The following is a 17837-nucleotide window of genomic DNA, read 5'->3' as shown; positions in this document are numbered from 1 at the left end:
AGTTTTCAAAAGCAATAACTCAGAATGAATGTACAAAGTAACAGAGCTACTCCAACATGCAGCCACCTTAAGCAGAGCAATTCTAGAAATTTTAATGACTAAATTAAAACTATATGCTTTTTAATTCATATGCAAAAAAAAAAGCTGCTTTTCGTTAAATGTTGACTCAATTGGCACTTTGGCAACTTGCAATCACTAAATTTAAACATTTTAAATGAAAAATTTCAATTAAATTTTGCTATAAAATCAAGAAAAGGCTAAAATTGTTGCCAGTGTTGCTACATTCATGTTCATGTTTGTGCTGATGTTCGACGTAATGTTTTTTTGTTGTTGTTAGTGCTTAGTGTATATATGGTTTATGTTTTTTTTAGTTCATATCTTACATGTTATAATTGTTTTTCTTTTACATTTTATTGTTGGATGTAACTGGGACCCTGTGTACATAATTTCGCTCCACCACATGTACCACATGAGGTGTGAATGACAATAAAGAATCTCTGACTCTGACACAGTCCATTTCTGGTTTCAGGCGCTACGTCATCGTCTCACTGCGCAAACTCAGAGCGTTCACTTCAAAAGCCCCGCCCCATTCAAGTTCTCTATTGTGATTGGCTGACCTGACTCCTTCTGTGGGAATGGGCGGAGCCTGTGATGTGGCGTTTTAATCCTACGGCTTTTACAGCGGAGTAGTGGCGAGAAAAGTGTCGCTCTGCTCCTTAAACTCCTCAAACACCGACTGTAGGCGTTAAAATGGAAAAACAGGAGCAATAAGGAAATAAAACTGAACTTACGTAGCATGCGAGTAAAACTTTAGAGGTGAGTTTTTGTCCTGTTTTTCGGGGGGAGACACGGAGCTAACGGGCAGTCCGCTGGGGAGTCAACATGGATGTCCTGGAAGCGACGGAGCGTCCCTGAAAGGAGGAATTAAGGCCGATTTTGTGGCTTTTCTAGCCGAATAAATTATCTGTAGAGGAGCCAAAAGGGATTTGAAGCAGCAAAGTAATTCACCAGGTGAGTTTAGTTTCTACAAGTCAACAGAAATACCTTTATGATCAACATGTAAAAAGTTAAATCTGGTCCTCTGGACATTCAAAAAACAAAGCAAAACAGGACCAGATTTAACTGTTTTAGATTTTTCTGCCTGGATTATTGAGCATGCATCAGGATATTTTATGATAAACAATCAATTAAAAAGTTGTTTGTTTGAAACAGAGCGTCATTAAGAAGAAAAACCCAACATTATTCATACTTTATAAAGGCATCAGCAGGTTGTCTTGAAGTACAATTGGAAAAACAGGCAAGCTGAAGTCACAGTTAGTTTAAAGGAGAGCCACCATTGTGGCGATGCTGCTACAATAATCCAGCCTGTTAATAATAATATTACCCCAACAGCCCATCTGTTGCTTTATTCCTGACCCCTGCCTCCCTTATTTGTTATTCCAGTGTGTGTGTGTGTGTGTGTGTGTGTGTGTGTGTGTGTGTGTGTGTGAGAGAGCACATGAAACAAACAGATGTCCTTTTGCCTCAGCATCATTTCACTGACAGTGGTATTGTTTGCGTTGGTGCTGATGCCTTCACTTCTTCAGGTCTGATGGCCCCCCCCCCCCCCCCCCCCTCCACCTTTAATACAAATGACCTGCTGCCACACTTCTCCTGATACACAAACAGAGAAGCTCTAACCTGCTTCTACACCACAAACGCACCCTGAGAACATGTCTGTGCCACCCTGGAGACGGGGACCCCTCTTCCAGCCTCAACCCTTCAGAAGCTGTGGTAGACGTGTGAGGCGTTCTGCTCCACAGCTGAGTGACAGCTGCTTGGTCTTATAGATTTCTTTAGAAACTGTGCTGAAGTCCATATTTCATACCAAACACCTCTTTAGTCACAGGGAAGCATTGACGTGCACCCTGTTTGTTTGTCTTCCGTCTGACTTTTTGCCTTAGGTTACAAATTACACAGATAACGGAGTGTGATCGATGTTCCGGGTTAATGACTGCTGGTGGAAGTGACGGATGAAACTTTGTGTTGGGAGACATGCTTTACGACCTCTGTGTCACCTCCAGATGTTAAGGCTGTGGAGGCGAGACGTGCCGCTGTCAGAGAGGTCGGGGGAGGGCTCTCCTCTTATGGGGTCTCCCAGACCTTCGTCTTCTGCCATACCGATGGGGCCCAACATATCGTGGCTCTCCGAGGCCCCGCTCCTAGGCCCGGACCAGCCTATCTTCTTGATGACCCCGGCAGCGCAGGCTGTGTCTGGCTTCTTTGTCTGGATTGCGCTCATCCTCACCTCTCACCAGGTAATGGCTTCTTCATGGCTCGGTCAAATAAACTCTTGTAATCAGTTTGGAGGTAGGGACGTTGGAGGTTTTACAAAGATGGTTTTTGGACAAGTTGTGTGTGTGTGTGGCGTTTAACGCTCAGGTGAAGGTCCAGAGAAGACCAGGGGCTGCTTGGCAACATGCTGCAGATCATGAGCCCACAGCTGCATGCACAGGTGAAGCTTGTGGGAGTTCGCATCAGCTCCGAATAGACGTTTTTTTTCTTTATGCATTCATGTAGCCTGATGTCAGACAATGCATTGATTTTGAAGGTAGTGATATTAACAGAAAGTCAAACAGAAACTGATGATAAAGAGTGCAAAACGATGAAGGGTGGGAAGCTCTCTAAAGCCCTGCTTACACGATGCATAGAGTATTTTGAGTGAAACTGCAGCTTTCCTGCTGCGGTTCGGCCGTTCGCTTACACGACAACAGCCCCCGCTCTCTGAATCTTTTGAACACAGGTCTCAGAGTGGAGATTTTCGGTGGAACCCCCACAAGGAGGTGTGAGAAACAGAAATTGTTCAGTCGCACACGCGCACTACAAGTGTGTATTTCACGCTTGCACATGTGGAGTATAACACAATGCTTTCTGTGCTAAATAATAACAGTAACAATAATAAATTACAAAGATGTGAAACATGTTGCCTGTTATTAAAGTTGAACATAAGGACATCAGGTTTAATTATTATTTATTTAATCCACACCACATACTGTATGTCACACAAACACTGATAAGAAAACTGAACACTATAAAAACTGGACCCTTCCTCTCTGTCATCTTGGACTGACGCCATGTTGTTTATCTGGCTTGTTCAGGCTGTCACTCCTTTGCTTAATGCAGCTTAAAACACTGAATGGATTGGAAAAAAAGAACTGAGGGGAATTTTAAGCAAACAGTTGCTCCAACTTCTCTCTCTTCGACTTCCCCCTGCACCGCCGAGGTGTGTGCTCTGTTTCGGAACTGGTCCCTATGGTGGGAGGGCAGCTTCTCCTCATAGGAAAAACAAAAATAAAAACTTAGTTGGTTGTTGTGTAACCAAACATTATCCATAATGTTGATTTACCTGCTGTAGCATTGCTCGACAGCTCCTGATTATCACTGGAGTGGGAAGTCTGACCTCATCCGTCAGTTCGGGTTCGCTCAGCGACCGGTGTGAAGCTGTTAGACCATGCGGTCCGTTTGGCGTCAAATCTGTCGACTTGTATCCAAAATCCAGATTTAAGTTTTGTTACTGGGCTTTCAGCAGCACGCATGCACATTAGATGAATGTACAAAACCCACAGCGCCAACTAATGACCTGGCATGGCAACTACAGCGAACTCGAGGGTGGGTGGGGGGTATGGGGTGTTTGTCTCGTTGCCTGTAAACACCGAATGTGATTGTATAATCGTAAACAAGGGTTTTGTTTCCCCCTCGAATCAACATCCAAAAAACTACATTTACCCCGGCCATATCCTTGTGAAGGGGCCTAAAGCGGTGGTCCTCACAGGTTTCATCCTCCTTTTCGAGAGAGAAAAACTCTAGATGTCACAGCTCTATAGAATTAAACTTTTCTGATTTAAGACTCACAACTTTGAATTCAGTTTTTTCACCTTTGCTTTAAAATGTTTTCACTGACAGGATGTGATCTTTCCATCTTTCAAACTGCCTGATAGACATTAGAAGATTTTTTAATAGCTTCTTCTGTGTGTCCTAGATCTACATGCACCTCCGTTTCTACAGCTCACCCAGGGAGCAGCGACATATTGTACGAATCCTTTTCATCGTTCCCATCTACGCCTTCGACTCCTGGCTCAGCCTCCTCTTCTTCACCAATGACCAGTACTACGTGTACTTTGACACCATCAGAGACTGTTACGAGGGTAAGGGCATCTCTAGAAGTTTGTAATCAAAACTCGCAGACTGTGCGGGATCATTTCATGACATTATGTTTTCTAAATCAAACATTTTGACGTAAGTTTTTCTTTCTCAACTGAAAAATCAGACGAGATAAAAACTTTTCTCAATTATTAATTCCAAGTGTGACCCCTTTCCAAAAATACTGAAGATATGTGTGACTTTAAATGGTGCGAAAAATACTTGCAGGGATTGTACAATCATTATGGTTCTTTTGTCAGTTTCACATTCGGTTGACATGGAGTTCTATGGTTATTTGTAGGCACACATAGCAGCAGCAGTAAGCTCTAACAAGATTATTATATTTCTGCTGGATTAATCCTGTAATGCAGCTGTAATTATTGTTCATAACGTTCCCACCAAACCCCATTTCAAAATGGCTGAACTATCTCACAATGTGGTAATTTCACTGACTTTCATACTGCTGAAAACTTTGTAGTTTCAGTACGTCTGTAATATCTTAACTAGCGCGTCTATATTGCGCACCGCTAGCTCAGCGCTACTTCTTGTTGTGTCGAGCTCTGTAAAATAGTTATTGAATCAAGTGTTTACTTATGTAGGTAAACATAGATGTTTAAAAAAAACATTAACATACACCAGAATGCAGGAAATAGCATTTACTTTATTCAAAATTTTATAGGGGAGGACCCCCAGCCCCTTCCACCAGTGTCCCCCCCCCCCCTACACACACACTTTACAAATGCTTCTGACTAGGGCTTTAACAGACTACTCGAGTAAACTACACATCAATTCCTAGGACATCTATCGAGTTTTTTTAATTTCATGTCAAATATTCGTGGTGACGTCATTACGTCGCTATTACGTCATTGCGTCATGTGTTACGTGATCTGCACCGGGTGCGGGCTACAAAATGGATTCCTCCAAGCAGACGGATGGAGCAGAGCAGGCCCAGTCTTGGCAAACAGGTAGAAGTACATCAGTAGTCTGGAAATATTTCACTAAAGATGAATCTTCTGGTTCAACTACAGTAAGGAAACAGAAAATGAATCAACTTCCTGACTGTTTGGAGCTCGTTGTGAACCGGTGTTACACCATATTCTGTGACCACCGTATATTGTGACTGTAGGGGGCGGTGTTGCATGCACTGTTGCAGGTCACAGAATATGGTGTAACACCGGGTCCAATCGACCGAACCAGAACCAGCTTCCTCTGACCTCGTTTCACAAATGAAAAGCAAAAAAAATGGCCACTGCGTTGTTCAAGCCATGACCCATTGTCAACACTAGGGGCTAAGCCCCCCTGGAGGTCAGATTCTAGAATCGCCCCTGGTCTAACCATTGGTTCATTGATGTCAAGCTTACGTGCAGCAGCTCTGTTTCCATTTTCGACAGCCAGATCGATGGCCTTTAACTTGAAAGCTGCATCATCTGTATTTCTTTGTGCATTGTCCATGATGAGGGTCTGTGCATGAAGCACAAAATAACTGATCTGAATGACTTTGTATGAGTGCATTTGATTTGTGGTAATTCAAAGTTTCATTGGTCCACTGTGACCTGTTTGGTAATTTCATTGGTCAGAATTTTTTTAACCTTTATTTATAACGATAGTTTCATTGAGGCACAAGGACCCACCCCCCAATAGAGCCATGTATCGGGCAGCTGGATGTGACGAGGCTAAATGTTTTGGTGGCATGAAGCTCAATAGCCTGTCCAAAAAATAATTTAAATAAAACCATAAATTATCCGCAGCGTTGTATAAGCTGCATGGTCCAAAGCCTGTGAACAAAGTAGAGGCGTATAGACCAGAAATTACGGTACTTTCTGATGCGTTGCACGTATGAAGCCTGGAGGTGGTGAAAGGTAGTTGACAATCGTCATTCCTCTGAAAGTTGCAACTATTGGGACAGAAATAGTCACGTCCTGATTTAGCACTTTGCTGATGTGGACGGGGATCACTCTATGAATGGTTCTGTTCATGGCAGGAAGTGCGGTGAATATCGTCACAAGGCTCCTACGTACAGATGGCTCACCTCCTCCTCATTTTTCTTTTCCTTGATCCATCCTCCTTTTCTCTACACATGTACTGTCTTCCTCCACACAGTTGTACTTCCTTGTTCCTCCTCTGTCTCCTGTTTTACCCTCATCTCCTTACATTTCTCTCTTGAAGCTCTTGCTCAGCAACTTGTTGCGTGGCAACCGTGCTCGCATGCCTTCCTCCTCAACCCAACATCACAGAAAGAGTTCGTCTCAACCGAACTTGCTGAAAAGTTCCTCGTCTCATTGTATGCAGGCTTACTGTATCACCATGGCACCTAGCCCTGCCGACAGGCGTCCGTTGGGAAGAGTAAAAGAACATACCAGTAGTAAACAGCAGAGCGGCCTCCTCTAAAGATCAACCAGTTCTCGTGCGTCTCCTCAGCCGACGTGTGCATGAAAGGCTTTAAAACACAAAGATGGCCCATATGGCGTCCTCTGTGTTTTGTCTGACATCAGTCAGAAGATGACAGACGATGTGGGTGGGGTAGGAACACAAGGACAAACAGGAAACTACTAACTGCAGAGTGCTGACGCAGCAAGAATCACTGCCAGGGTTACGAGTCAGAATCACACCCACGGCGTGTTTTCACACTTTCATACTTAGCTAACTGGTAGTGTGTTGTTTTGTTTTTGCAGTGACATCTGCCCAGAGACTGTGAACGTACATGTAGACACAAACAGGGGCGGGGTGGTCCTCGGGGGTGGGGGTTAGCAGGATTAACCTGGTTGTTTTTCACAAGCTTCTGCCTCCGACTGAAGCAGCACAGACTGGAGATTATCCACCAGTCACAGGGGACAGGGATATTATTCAGCCAGGGAAGGGTGTGTGTGTGTGTGTGTGTGCGTGTGTGCGTGTGTGCGTGTGTGTGTGCGTGTGTGTTTAATGTGCTGTGTGGTGATTAGCACCTGACCACATTAATCCATGAAGAGTTCTTTCACCAAGGGGGGTGAGACCTGAAGTCTGTTCGGGCTGTTTATTTCAAGGTTACGAACTGGAACTTAGTTTAAAGTGCACCAAAACACTTATTAGGTTACTGGTGTTTCAGCTCAACCGCTGGTGTGTTTTTATGTATTGCAGAAGTGCTAACACAAAAAAAGGACCATTGGTTTTTGACAATTCTAGTATTATTTTTATATCTATTACTATTAAGATCATTTCTTTGGGTTATCGCTGGGGGTGTAACGGTATATGTAGTCATACCGTGACGGTTCGGTACAGACGTTTTGGACGGGTCCAGTGAACTGATGCCAAATACAATCACCTTTCCCAGTAAGGGCACACAACACATGGTCTTTGCATGCATTTTACAAATAACAAGCAGAGAAACTACCATCTAATCACTCTACATCAAAAAACACGGCTGGTTCAGATAAACATGCGTTAGCAAAAGCCTTCGTGTTTAATTCAAATCAGCTGTGTGAAAAATGAAACTTCAGATGCGGCTGACCACAGATAGCTGCAGCAGAGAAAGATGGGTCTATGGAAGGCAGTTGTATCATATAAGCAATGCTTTGAAAAATATGTCAGCAAGTCATTAGGATATTTGTTTATTATTTCTGATATCAGACACGATTTTCTTACACTAGCGCTCAACTAGTTATGAAGTTTGAGTGTTTCGCTTCTTTTTAAATATTGTCACATTAGATCTAACAAGGTTGAGTCAGGTCCTCTGGACGGATTCTTCTTGTTGAAACGTTTCATCTTTCATCCAAAAGATTCTTCAGTCTGAGGAGCTGCAACAAACTCAGTCTTATAAATAGCACCTTATAGTGGATCAACCAGTTTGCTGGTGACAGCCAGAACTAGCTGTTCACATGGTAAATGAGGACCGTCAGCCTAACGATTGATCGTTAGTGCTCTGATGGCTGCTTGCTATTCACAGAGGGCTGAGTGATTCTAGCAATAACAGCATTGTAAGAGGGGGACAGTTGGACACGGAGAATAAGCATAAAAGACAAAAAGTTTCAACAAAGAGGAATCCATCCAGAGGACCTGACTCGACCTTGTTACATTTATCCACCTGTATTATTGAGCAGCGTCAGGACACAGAAGATGAAACAGAAAGTGCAACTGTAATGAAACTGCCTGTGTTGTGACTGCAGTGGTCAGATCAAGTGATGACAGAGTTGGCAGTAAAGGCTCACTGTTGGTCTCTTGTCAGTCAGGTGCCCTTACGTACCTGTTGGGTCCATTATCAGACCACAGACCCACAGTGTGACCTTAGTCAAACTCCGTCAGTGCTGGTAATGTGTCCACGAGCTCTGTGACACAAACTTGGCCGCAGACAGACAACCAGAAACACCTCAAGTGAGGAAACAAACAAGAAAATCTGTAAAGTTCTAGTGGAACCGTAAAAGCAGAAATGACTAGTAATAAAAAAAAACCTGCATGAAATTGAATTTATTTGAAACAAGTTAAACCCTTATAGGGATGCACGATATTATCGGCATGTATCGTATCGGCCGATATTAGCGATAAAGTTAAATATCGGACATCGACCATTCCATCAAAATAACTCACCGATATAAAATACTTCTATTTTAAATTAATTTTTAATTTAAGAAACTGTCAAGTATATCCATTAATGCACTACTACTTATGCACTTTTCACTTGTCGCTTGTGAACAGGTTGAGTTTAGATTTGTGAACATTTACAAATTTGCACTGTTCGAGGGCTGTCATTGTGTTGGAGTAAATGTCGTGAATAAATTTGACAAATTAATAATTAAAATAATCCAAGTTGAAATGTTGCATCATTTTCAGCCCTTTTTTTGGCATCTGCATTTGGCAGCAGGCTAAAGTGACAAATATGCAGAATAATGTCGTGTTTTAATTCCACAGCAGAGAAAGATATGTAGTCTCTGTAAGTAGGTCTAGGAAAAAAAATATATCAGTATTTGTATCGATTATCGGCCAAATAAGTATTAACATATTGCCATATCGGCCAAAAATCCAATATTGTGCATCCCTATTGTTATCGATCAGCTTTAGGTTTGATCATTAACTCATTATTGCACCAGTTAATAAGCTCGTTTTCACTTTAGGCTGATCCTCTGTCTGGATTCAAATTTCTGAAAGCCAGTAAGTCTTTGCTTTGAGACTAGAGACTTTTCATGTGTTCATCAGGAATATGGTTTTCTAATAAAGGCTGGAGTCATGGCCATCTAAGTTTTTATATGTGATAAAAATGTGATTTTAAATGTACTCTAATTCCAAACTTTACTAGAAGCCATTGGGAGGAGGCTACCAGGAAACAAGGGATCCTCTTGGTTTACAGTTTTAGCTATGTGCTGTCCTAAAAATATTCAAGCTAAAGATCAAAGTTCATGCTCAATAATCCAGGTAAAAAATCCAACAAAGTTAAGTCAGGTCATGTGGACGGTTTCTTTTTGTTGAGATGTTTCGTATTTCATCCAAGGGACTTCGTCAGTCTGAGGAGCTACAACAAACTCAGTCCCACAAGCAGCACCTTCATATAGTGGGCCAACCAGTTTGATGGTGATAAGATGGTTTCTGGAGCCTACCCTCTCCCCTGTCGACTCCTCTGAGGCAGCCGTAGCCCAAGTTCAATTCAATGGCAGTGTTTGTTTCCTGTTGAGCAAATAAAAAAAATATTTTTGGACTTTGTAACACACATGGAGTTTGTTTGATCCTTATCATCCCACTCTCTTTTTGTTTCTCCACAGCGTTTGTTATTTACAACTTCCTGAGTCTGTGTTATGAGTATCTGGGAGGAGAGAGCGCCATCATGGCGGAGATCCGAGGGAAACCCATCGAGTAAGTTTACACCTGCGAAGGGTTTGTCTCTGAGCCTGTCGGACACGAGGCCGTATCTGCGTATGAAACCCTTAACATTCTTTGTTTTCCACTTCCAGTGCTGTCGTCACAGTTTGAGACTGCTGTGTGTGTCTCTTTAAGGTCCAGCTGTATGTACGGTACCTGCTGCCTGAGAGGAAAGGCCTACTCCATCGGGTTCCTGCGGTTCTGTAAGCAGGCCACGCTGCAGTTCTGTGTGGTCAAACCGCTCATGGCTGTTATCACCGTTATCCTGCAGGCCTTCGGCAAATATAAAGACGGAGACTTCAAGTGAGTGACTTCACATTAAGCAGTTGTGTGATTCAAAAGCTGGAATTAAGACTGTATTTATTAATGCAGGTGTTTTTAAAGCTTTTCCATTGTCTGAACTAGCTTGTCCTGATGAGTTGCAGGTGTGGAACATGATGTGGTAAATAATCCTGACTAACCCAGCCTCACTGACCCTGTGGTGATTTCTCTCCGTAGCGTTGCCAGCGGATACCTGTACGTGACCATCATCTACAACATCTCTGTCAGCTTGTCTCTGTACGCCCTGTTCCTCTTCTACTTCTCCACCAGGGACCTGCTCAGCCCCTACAGCCCCATGCTCAAGTTCCTGGTGGTCAAGTCCGTTATCTTCCTCTCTTTCTGGCAGGGTACGAAGACTTCACACATGTTGTCAAAAAGCATTAAATGGGATTCCCACACATTGTTGCTTTTAATGTGTTTCAGTAGTAATATTCATTTCCACATTGTAAATTGGGAAATTAGTAAAAATTGTGTTGAATTAATTAATTAACAAAACGTACAGCCAAGCACTATGGCCAGAGTTGCAGCAGAGTGATGTCACGTCATGAACCCTGACGTTAGTAAATCAAAGTCTCCAGCTTGAGATGAGCCCAATTATTTTCACTGAACTTCCTGTAAAACACGCTCATGCACATTTTCTGTCTAAAGTTTTACTCACGGTTGCTTGAAAATCTTGACGACTTATTATTGTGTGAATGTTTATGAAGCGTTCACTCTATTGTGATCCATTTTACTTCCGTACATTTTTTTGGTGCGATTCTCATCCCGCAATTTTTAAGCTATTTCAACAAATCATAAAACCTTCAGCTCTTTCACGACAATCCTGCTATGACTTTTGGTATTGGTGCAACTTTAGCTTTTTGAAATATTTATTTTTTTCTGCTATTTTTTTCTCATAGAAAATGAATTGAGCTCATTTTCCATCCTTCAAATTTTTAGATCTGTTTACAACATTTTGCTGCTCCTTTCACATTTTGTTCTGCTTCAGCTTCTTTGTGCAAATTAAAACCTTTTTCAGCTCATTTCAGTTCATTTCAGCTGTTTTTTCAGCTGTTTTGTGCTTCTTTCAGTTTCTTTCTGCAAACTACAACAATTTTGTGCTTCTTCTAACTCTGCTCATTTCAGCTTGTTATGCTCCTTTCATCTTATTTCTTAAAGTGTCTGCTTTTTCTACTATTTAGGCAACTATTTATCTGTTTTATGCTAATTTTAACTTTTTCAGCCAATTACACATTCTTGCACTCATTTAAACTTTTTTCAGCACAATTCAGCAAATGAGCTATCTCCACTTCCTTCTTGTGATTTCATCTTCTTTCTGCTTTTTTAGCTACTTTTCAGCTGATTTTTCTAATTTCGACTTTTTTCAGATAATTTCCACTTTTTTGTGCTTCTTTCAGCAAACATTCTTTCTGCTAATGTAAACTTGTTCTACCTTTTCAGACACTTTTTAAAAGGATTTTTAGCTAATTTCAGCTAGTATTTTCAAAAAATTTCATGTTTTTCATGGTAATTTTTGTTACTTTCAGCCTACTTAAATTCTTTTTGCTAATTTTAGCTTGTTATGCTGCGTTCAGCTTTTTATTGCTAGTTCAGCTTTTTTCCCCAATTTCATAAACTTTTTAGCTGTTTTGTGCTAAATTTAAGTTTTTCAGGTAATTCCAATTTTTTTTTTTAGCTAATTTCAGCTCTTTCCACTTCTGGTAGTTTAAGCATCTTTCTACCTTTTCAGCTACGTTTTAACAATTATTTTTTGCTAATTTCAGCTTTTTGAGCCGATTTCCTATTTTTTTATGCTCATTTGTGCTTATTTTAACCTAATTCAGCAAATGTGTGCTTTTTCTGCTAACTTAGACTTGTTTTTCCATTTCAGCTACATTTCAGCATGTTTTAGCAATTTTCGGCTGTTTTTCAGTAAGTTCTTCAGCAATAAGCAGTCACACTGCATTTTCACAGGAAATGCAATTTGTGTAGTTTTTAATAAAATCCTCATGTTACGTAATTAAACATGTCATCTGACAAACCATCAATAACACATTAGAAAACGGTGCTGCCTTCATGAGTCAGCAGAGCCTGTGCTGGGTGTGCTCTCAGTGAGCTTTGTCTCATTTGTGCTCAGGCATGTTGTTGGCCATCCTGGAGAAGTGCGGGGCCATCCCTCAGATTAACTCACTGGAAGTGTCAGTCGGCGAGGGCACGGTTGCCGCTGGTTACCAGAACTTCATCATCTGCATAGAGATGTTTTTTGCGGCGCTGGCCCTGCGACATGCTTTCACATACAGAGTGTACGTGGACAAAAGTTTGGACGCACGAGGTGAGAAGAGTAAATCATGCACCGTTTGTGAAACACATGACTTTACTACAAGTCATGGTTCTTCATTTTCTTTCTATTACCTGGTAGTTCCAGTTAGTGTTCTTTCTATAATTTCCCCTTTTGTTTTGTCTCTTCTCTTTTTGTTGTCCATGTATTGAAAATATTCTTCATTCGTCTTTTTCCTGTTTGATCTGTCGTCGTGTATGTCTTTCCTTCTCTGCTGCACCATAAAGGATCTCTTCCTACATATGGAGAGTTTGGTAGGTTTAATTAAGTACTTGTCACATTTACACTCCTGCCTTTGTGTGTGTGCGTCAAACCACTGATGGTCTACGTTTGGTTGATTCAGTTGTCTTTATGTGTGTATATATATATATATATATATATATATATATATATATATATATATATATATACTTTTTTTTAAACGTTAGTTTCTGTTTCAAACCCTCCAACTCTTGTTTCTTTTCCTGCCTCTTTTATACCCCTTCTGTTTAACTACAACATTTTCCTTTTACCTCAAGTTTCCTTCATTGGTTTATTGCTTTAAAAGTGCTGATGTTTAAATATTAAAGTTTCTTTATTACAATTTGGTCATTATTCTGCTGCTTTGTAAAAATAAACATAAAAGCATGCAGCTCAGTTGGCAATAGTGCTGTGATTTCTTTCAAAATTGAGGCTTACTTTCTAGTTTGTGTTTCAGTCTGCTTGCCTTGTTGAAAGTGCTGTCAACTTGTGATGTCGTTTCCACTTCCTGTCCTCTCAAACCCAGCCAGTCGACCCAGCAGTCAGCTTGTCCTGAACCTGGTTCTGCTAAAGGTTTTTCCTCTCCACTGTCTCCTTTGTGCTTGCTCAGGATGAGAGACTGTGACGAAGTGAAGATTCAACACATTCTACTGCTTCTGTAGATCGAGAACTTTTACTAATTGGCTTTTTTATGTAGGTGAATGTTCCAGTTCAGTGCCCTGAGACAACTTTGTTGTGACTCGGCGTTATATAAATAAACTGAATTGAATTGTCAGGGAGTGACACACACAGTTGTGATGTTATAATGGCAATCCTAATGAGCAACTGGCTGCAGCTTTAACATTTTTTTTAAACTCTCATCCAAGGCGGGTTGATTACAGTCTCCGTCCATCTGTCCATAAACTTTCTCTTGTCTCACCCATAGCTTCTGATCAGCTGTAGATAATTGAACAAAACTTCATAGACATGCATCATGTTGCATACACTTTTTATCACCCCAGCTCCAAGGTCAAGGTCACAAATCAAATTTAAAAAGTGTACAAGCTCTTTGCTCTTCCAGGCCGTTGCTATAGATATTCTGTCGATGGGCGTATCATGTGCCACATGCAGTACTCTTATTTCTTTTAATCTGGGTTTCATTTACTCGTATTTAAGGGCATTTATGAAGGGCAGATGTGGCTGAGTGGTTAGAGCAGTCGTCAGATTAGCTTTGCAGAGATCTAGCAGAGAGCTGTATGAATGAGGACACAGACTGTAAAGAGCTTTAAGTGTCTTTGTAAGATAGAAAGGTGATAAACAAGTACAGTCCATTTACTATTTACGTGGCTGACACACAGGATTCAGTGGGACTGCAGCTGAAAATGTTTCTCACAGTTCTGAGTCTCCAACAGTGTCGGCTCAGATCCTACATTTAGATTTTTACAACAGTAAGTCTCAAGTTTAGCTCTTTGGATGGGGGAAGTAGCTACAGTTGAAACCAGAAGTTTACATACACTATTTAAAAAGACACGTGCATTTTTTTCTCACTGTCCGACGTGAAATCAGAATAAACTTTTCCTGTTTTAGGTCCATTAGGATTACCAACATTTTTTTCTATTTTCAAAATACCAGAATAATGAGAGAGAGAATTTTTAAGGCAATTTTTACTACGTTCTTCAAAGACAAAAGTTTAAATACACTAAGATTACTATGCCTTTAAACAATTTGGGACATTTGTCATGTCTTTGGAAGCTTCTGATAGGTTCATTGATAACATGTGAGTCCATTAGAGACACACCTGTGGATGTAAAGGAACACCTGAAACACTCTGCTTCTTTGTGTAACATGGTGGGAAAGTCAAAATAAATCATCCGACATGTCAGGAAGAACTGTGGACTTGCACAAGTCTGGTTCATCCTTGGGTTCAATGTCCAGATGTTTGAAGGTGCCTCGTTCATCTGTACAAACAGTTATACACCAGTACAAACAAGATGGGAATGTCCAGCCATCATACGGCTCAGGAAGGAGACGGGTTCTGTGTCCCACAGATGAACGTGTTTTGGTCTGAAATGTGCAGATCAACCCAAGAACAAGAGAAAAGACCTGGTGAAGATGCTGGCTGAAGCTAAGACTCTGTCATCATCCACAGTGAAACTGTGTGGACATGAGCTGAAGGTCACTCTGCAGGAAGAAGACATGACTTCAAAAGAAACATAAAAACAGATCAATGTTTGTTGATGCACACAGGGACAAAGACCTGAACTTCTGGAGACATGTCCTGTGGTCTGAAGAAACTAAAACTGAACTGTTTGGAGGACAAACCCTGAGAACACCATCCAGACTGTGAAACACGGGGGTGGCAGCATCATGTTGTGGGGTTGTTTTGATTCAGGAGGGACTGGTGCACTTCACAGAATAGATGACATCATGAGGAGAGAACAATATGTGGAAATACTGAAGCAACATCTCAAGACATCAGCAGGAAGTTAAAGCTTGGGTCTTCAAATGGACCATGACCTGAAGCATACTGGCAAACTGGTTCCAGAGTGGCTCAAGGAAAACAAAGTCAATGTTTTGGAGTGGCCATCACAAAGACCTCCAAACATGGCCCAGTTCCACCAGTTCTGTCAGGAGGAACGGGACAAAATTCCTGCCAACTATTGTGAGAAGCTCGAGGAAGGAGATCCACAACGTTTGATCCAAGTCATGCAGTTCAAGAACAATCGTACCAAATACCATCCATCCATCCATCCATCCATTTTCTTTACCCGTTTATTCCATTTTGGGTCACGGGGGTCGCCAGTGCCCATGTCCAGCAATCACTGTGCGAGGGGCGGGGTACACCCAGGACGGGTCGCAAGTCCATCACAGAGACACATAGAGACAAACAACCATTCACTCTCTCACTCACACCTAGGGACAATTTAGAGTTACCAATCAGCCTAACATGCATGTTTTTGGTCTGTGGGAGGAAACCGGAGTACCCGGAGAAAACCCACGCATGCACGGAGAGAACATGCAAACTCCACCCAGAAAGGCCCCCGGACCGGGATTTGAACCAGGGACCTGCTCGCTGAGAGGCAGCAGCTCTACCAGTTGCCCACCAAATACTAATGAAGTGTATTTAAACTTCTGACTTTGAAGAAAGTAATAAAAATTGCTGTAAAAAATTCTCTCTCTCGTTATTCTGGCATTTTGTAAATAGAAACAATGTTTTTAATCCTAATTTATATAAAACTGGAAAAGTTTATTCTGATTTCACATCAGTGTGAAAAACGTCTTTTTAAATGGTGTATGTAAACTTCTGGTTTCAACAGTGGTTGGGACTCCATTTATCTTTCTTTGTTTCACCTCTTTCACCTCATTTTTGTACTCGATCACTCCTTTTTTACTGATTCTTTTCTCCACCAACATTCTTCCCTTTTTCCTCCGTAAAACACGACAAATCCATTCTTCCTCTATTTACCCTCCTTTTTTTTTTTTTTACAAGAAAACATCAAGATGATTTCTGTTGTGACTTGGCGCTTTATAAATAAACTGAATTGAAATGAAATTTTAAACCTTTACGTTTTCTGTGAGTGTTTCCTGATCCCATCCCTGTCTCAGTTTTTCCAGTCGTCTCTTGATGACTAACCTCCTCTCGTCCCTCTTCCTCCTCAGGTCGCTGCGCGCCGATGAAGAGCATTTCCAGCAGCCTAAAGGAGACCATGAGCCCTGGGGACATGGTCCAGGACGCCATCCACAACTTCTCCCCGGCCTACCAGCAGTACACCCAGCAAGCCACGCTGGAGCAAGGGGCGCCTCCTCCCGTCTCCCGCAGCCACGGTACCGTCGGTGCCCACGGAGACACCGAGAAAACTCTCCTGCTCAGTTCAGACGATGAGTTCTGACACGCTGGTACAGCAGCCGAAGCTTCTTCAGACTGCGTTTACCACAGAGTGGTACTTCACCCAACCAGTTCCCCTCAGAGTGAGACTGGTCCCAAACCCTGTGGTCTGCTGCATCAGCACGTCTGTCCCCACGTGACCCCAGCTTCTTATTTGGTGGGACCGCGCAGCACCCATGTGGTTGTGTAAACTGGGAAAGTTGGAGTCACGATCCAAGAATATAAATGTGACATCTGGGACGAAGGTTTTCTGTCTTTGTTTGGAGCTTATTTTTATAATCCAGAAGAGTCGTCTCTGTGGGAGATCATCCAGACGTATTGGTTTTGTGTTGTTCCGGTCCTGTTTAGTGTTTAAAGATAAAAACAAGGCATGTTCTAAAATTTAAGGTCAGAGTTTTAACGTTTATTCCATGAACAGAATTAAAATGTATTATCAAAGATTTTTAAACGTTTCAGACCTTTTTATTGTTGTAAACTTTCTGATCTTACAGATTCAGTGAAGCAGATGAATGTACTTTAAAGGGATATTCTGACCATTTCAATGTGAGGTTTGATGAAAAGTTGAAGTTGTGAACAATTAATATTTTATGATGGCTCATTGACAACCTCTGTTTGAGTTTAAGTGTCTGGGATTCTTGCTCATGAGTGATGGCAGGGTGGGGTGAGAAATAGACCAACGAATGGGCACAGCCTCGGGTCAGATTTGGTAGAAATGTCTTACCGGTAATGTATCTGCTGAATTATTGTGTGAATGAAGCATTCACACTTTTGTTCTATTGTTCTTTCGTACGTTTTTCAACGTGATTCTCATTTCACAATTTTTGTGTTATTTCAACAAATCATAAATCCAAACCTTCAGCTCTTTCAGGACAATCCTGCCTTGACTTTTGGTATTGGTGCAACTTTAGCTTTTGGAAATATTTAGCCTTTTCTACCATTTTTTTTTTCTCATAGAAAATGAATTGAGCTTATTTTCCATCCTTCAAATGTTTAGATCTGTTTACAACCTTATACTGCTCTTTTCACATTTTGTTCTGCTTCAGCTTCCTTGTGCAATTTTAAATGTTTTTTCAGCTAATTTCAGCTATTTTTCAG

The 17837-nt window shown here is 41.5% G+C and overlaps 1 protein-coding gene across 1 annotated transcript; it reads left to right on the top strand.

The window, feature by feature from the left end:
• The first annotated feature begins 644 nt into the window (after positions 1-644).
• tmem184ba (transmembrane protein 184ba) lies at positions 645-17184 on the top strand. Its single transcript, XM_037690763.1, has 9 exons — positions 645-1011; positions 2064-2297; positions 4019-4184; positions 9903-9993; positions 10135-10302; positions 10498-10667; positions 12437-12631; positions 12865-12891; positions 16517-17184. The coding sequence occupies exons 2-9, from the start codon at positions 2064-2066 to the stop codon at positions 16744-16746; spliced, it is 1281 nt and encodes a 426-aa protein (XP_037546691.1). The 5' UTR covers positions 645-1011; the 3' UTR covers positions 16747-17184.
• Positions 17185-17837: the final 653 nt, after the last annotated feature.

This window comes from Nematolebias whitei, chromosome 17 (assembly GCF_014905685.2).
Source record: "Nematolebias whitei isolate Nwh7 chromosome 17, NemWhi1, whole genome shotgun sequence".
In the NCBI taxonomy this organism is placed as follows: Eukaryota; Metazoa; Chordata; class Actinopteri; order Cyprinodontiformes; family Rivulidae; genus Nematolebias; species Nematolebias whitei.
This window is presented reverse-complemented; position numbering and strand designations above follow the sequence as displayed.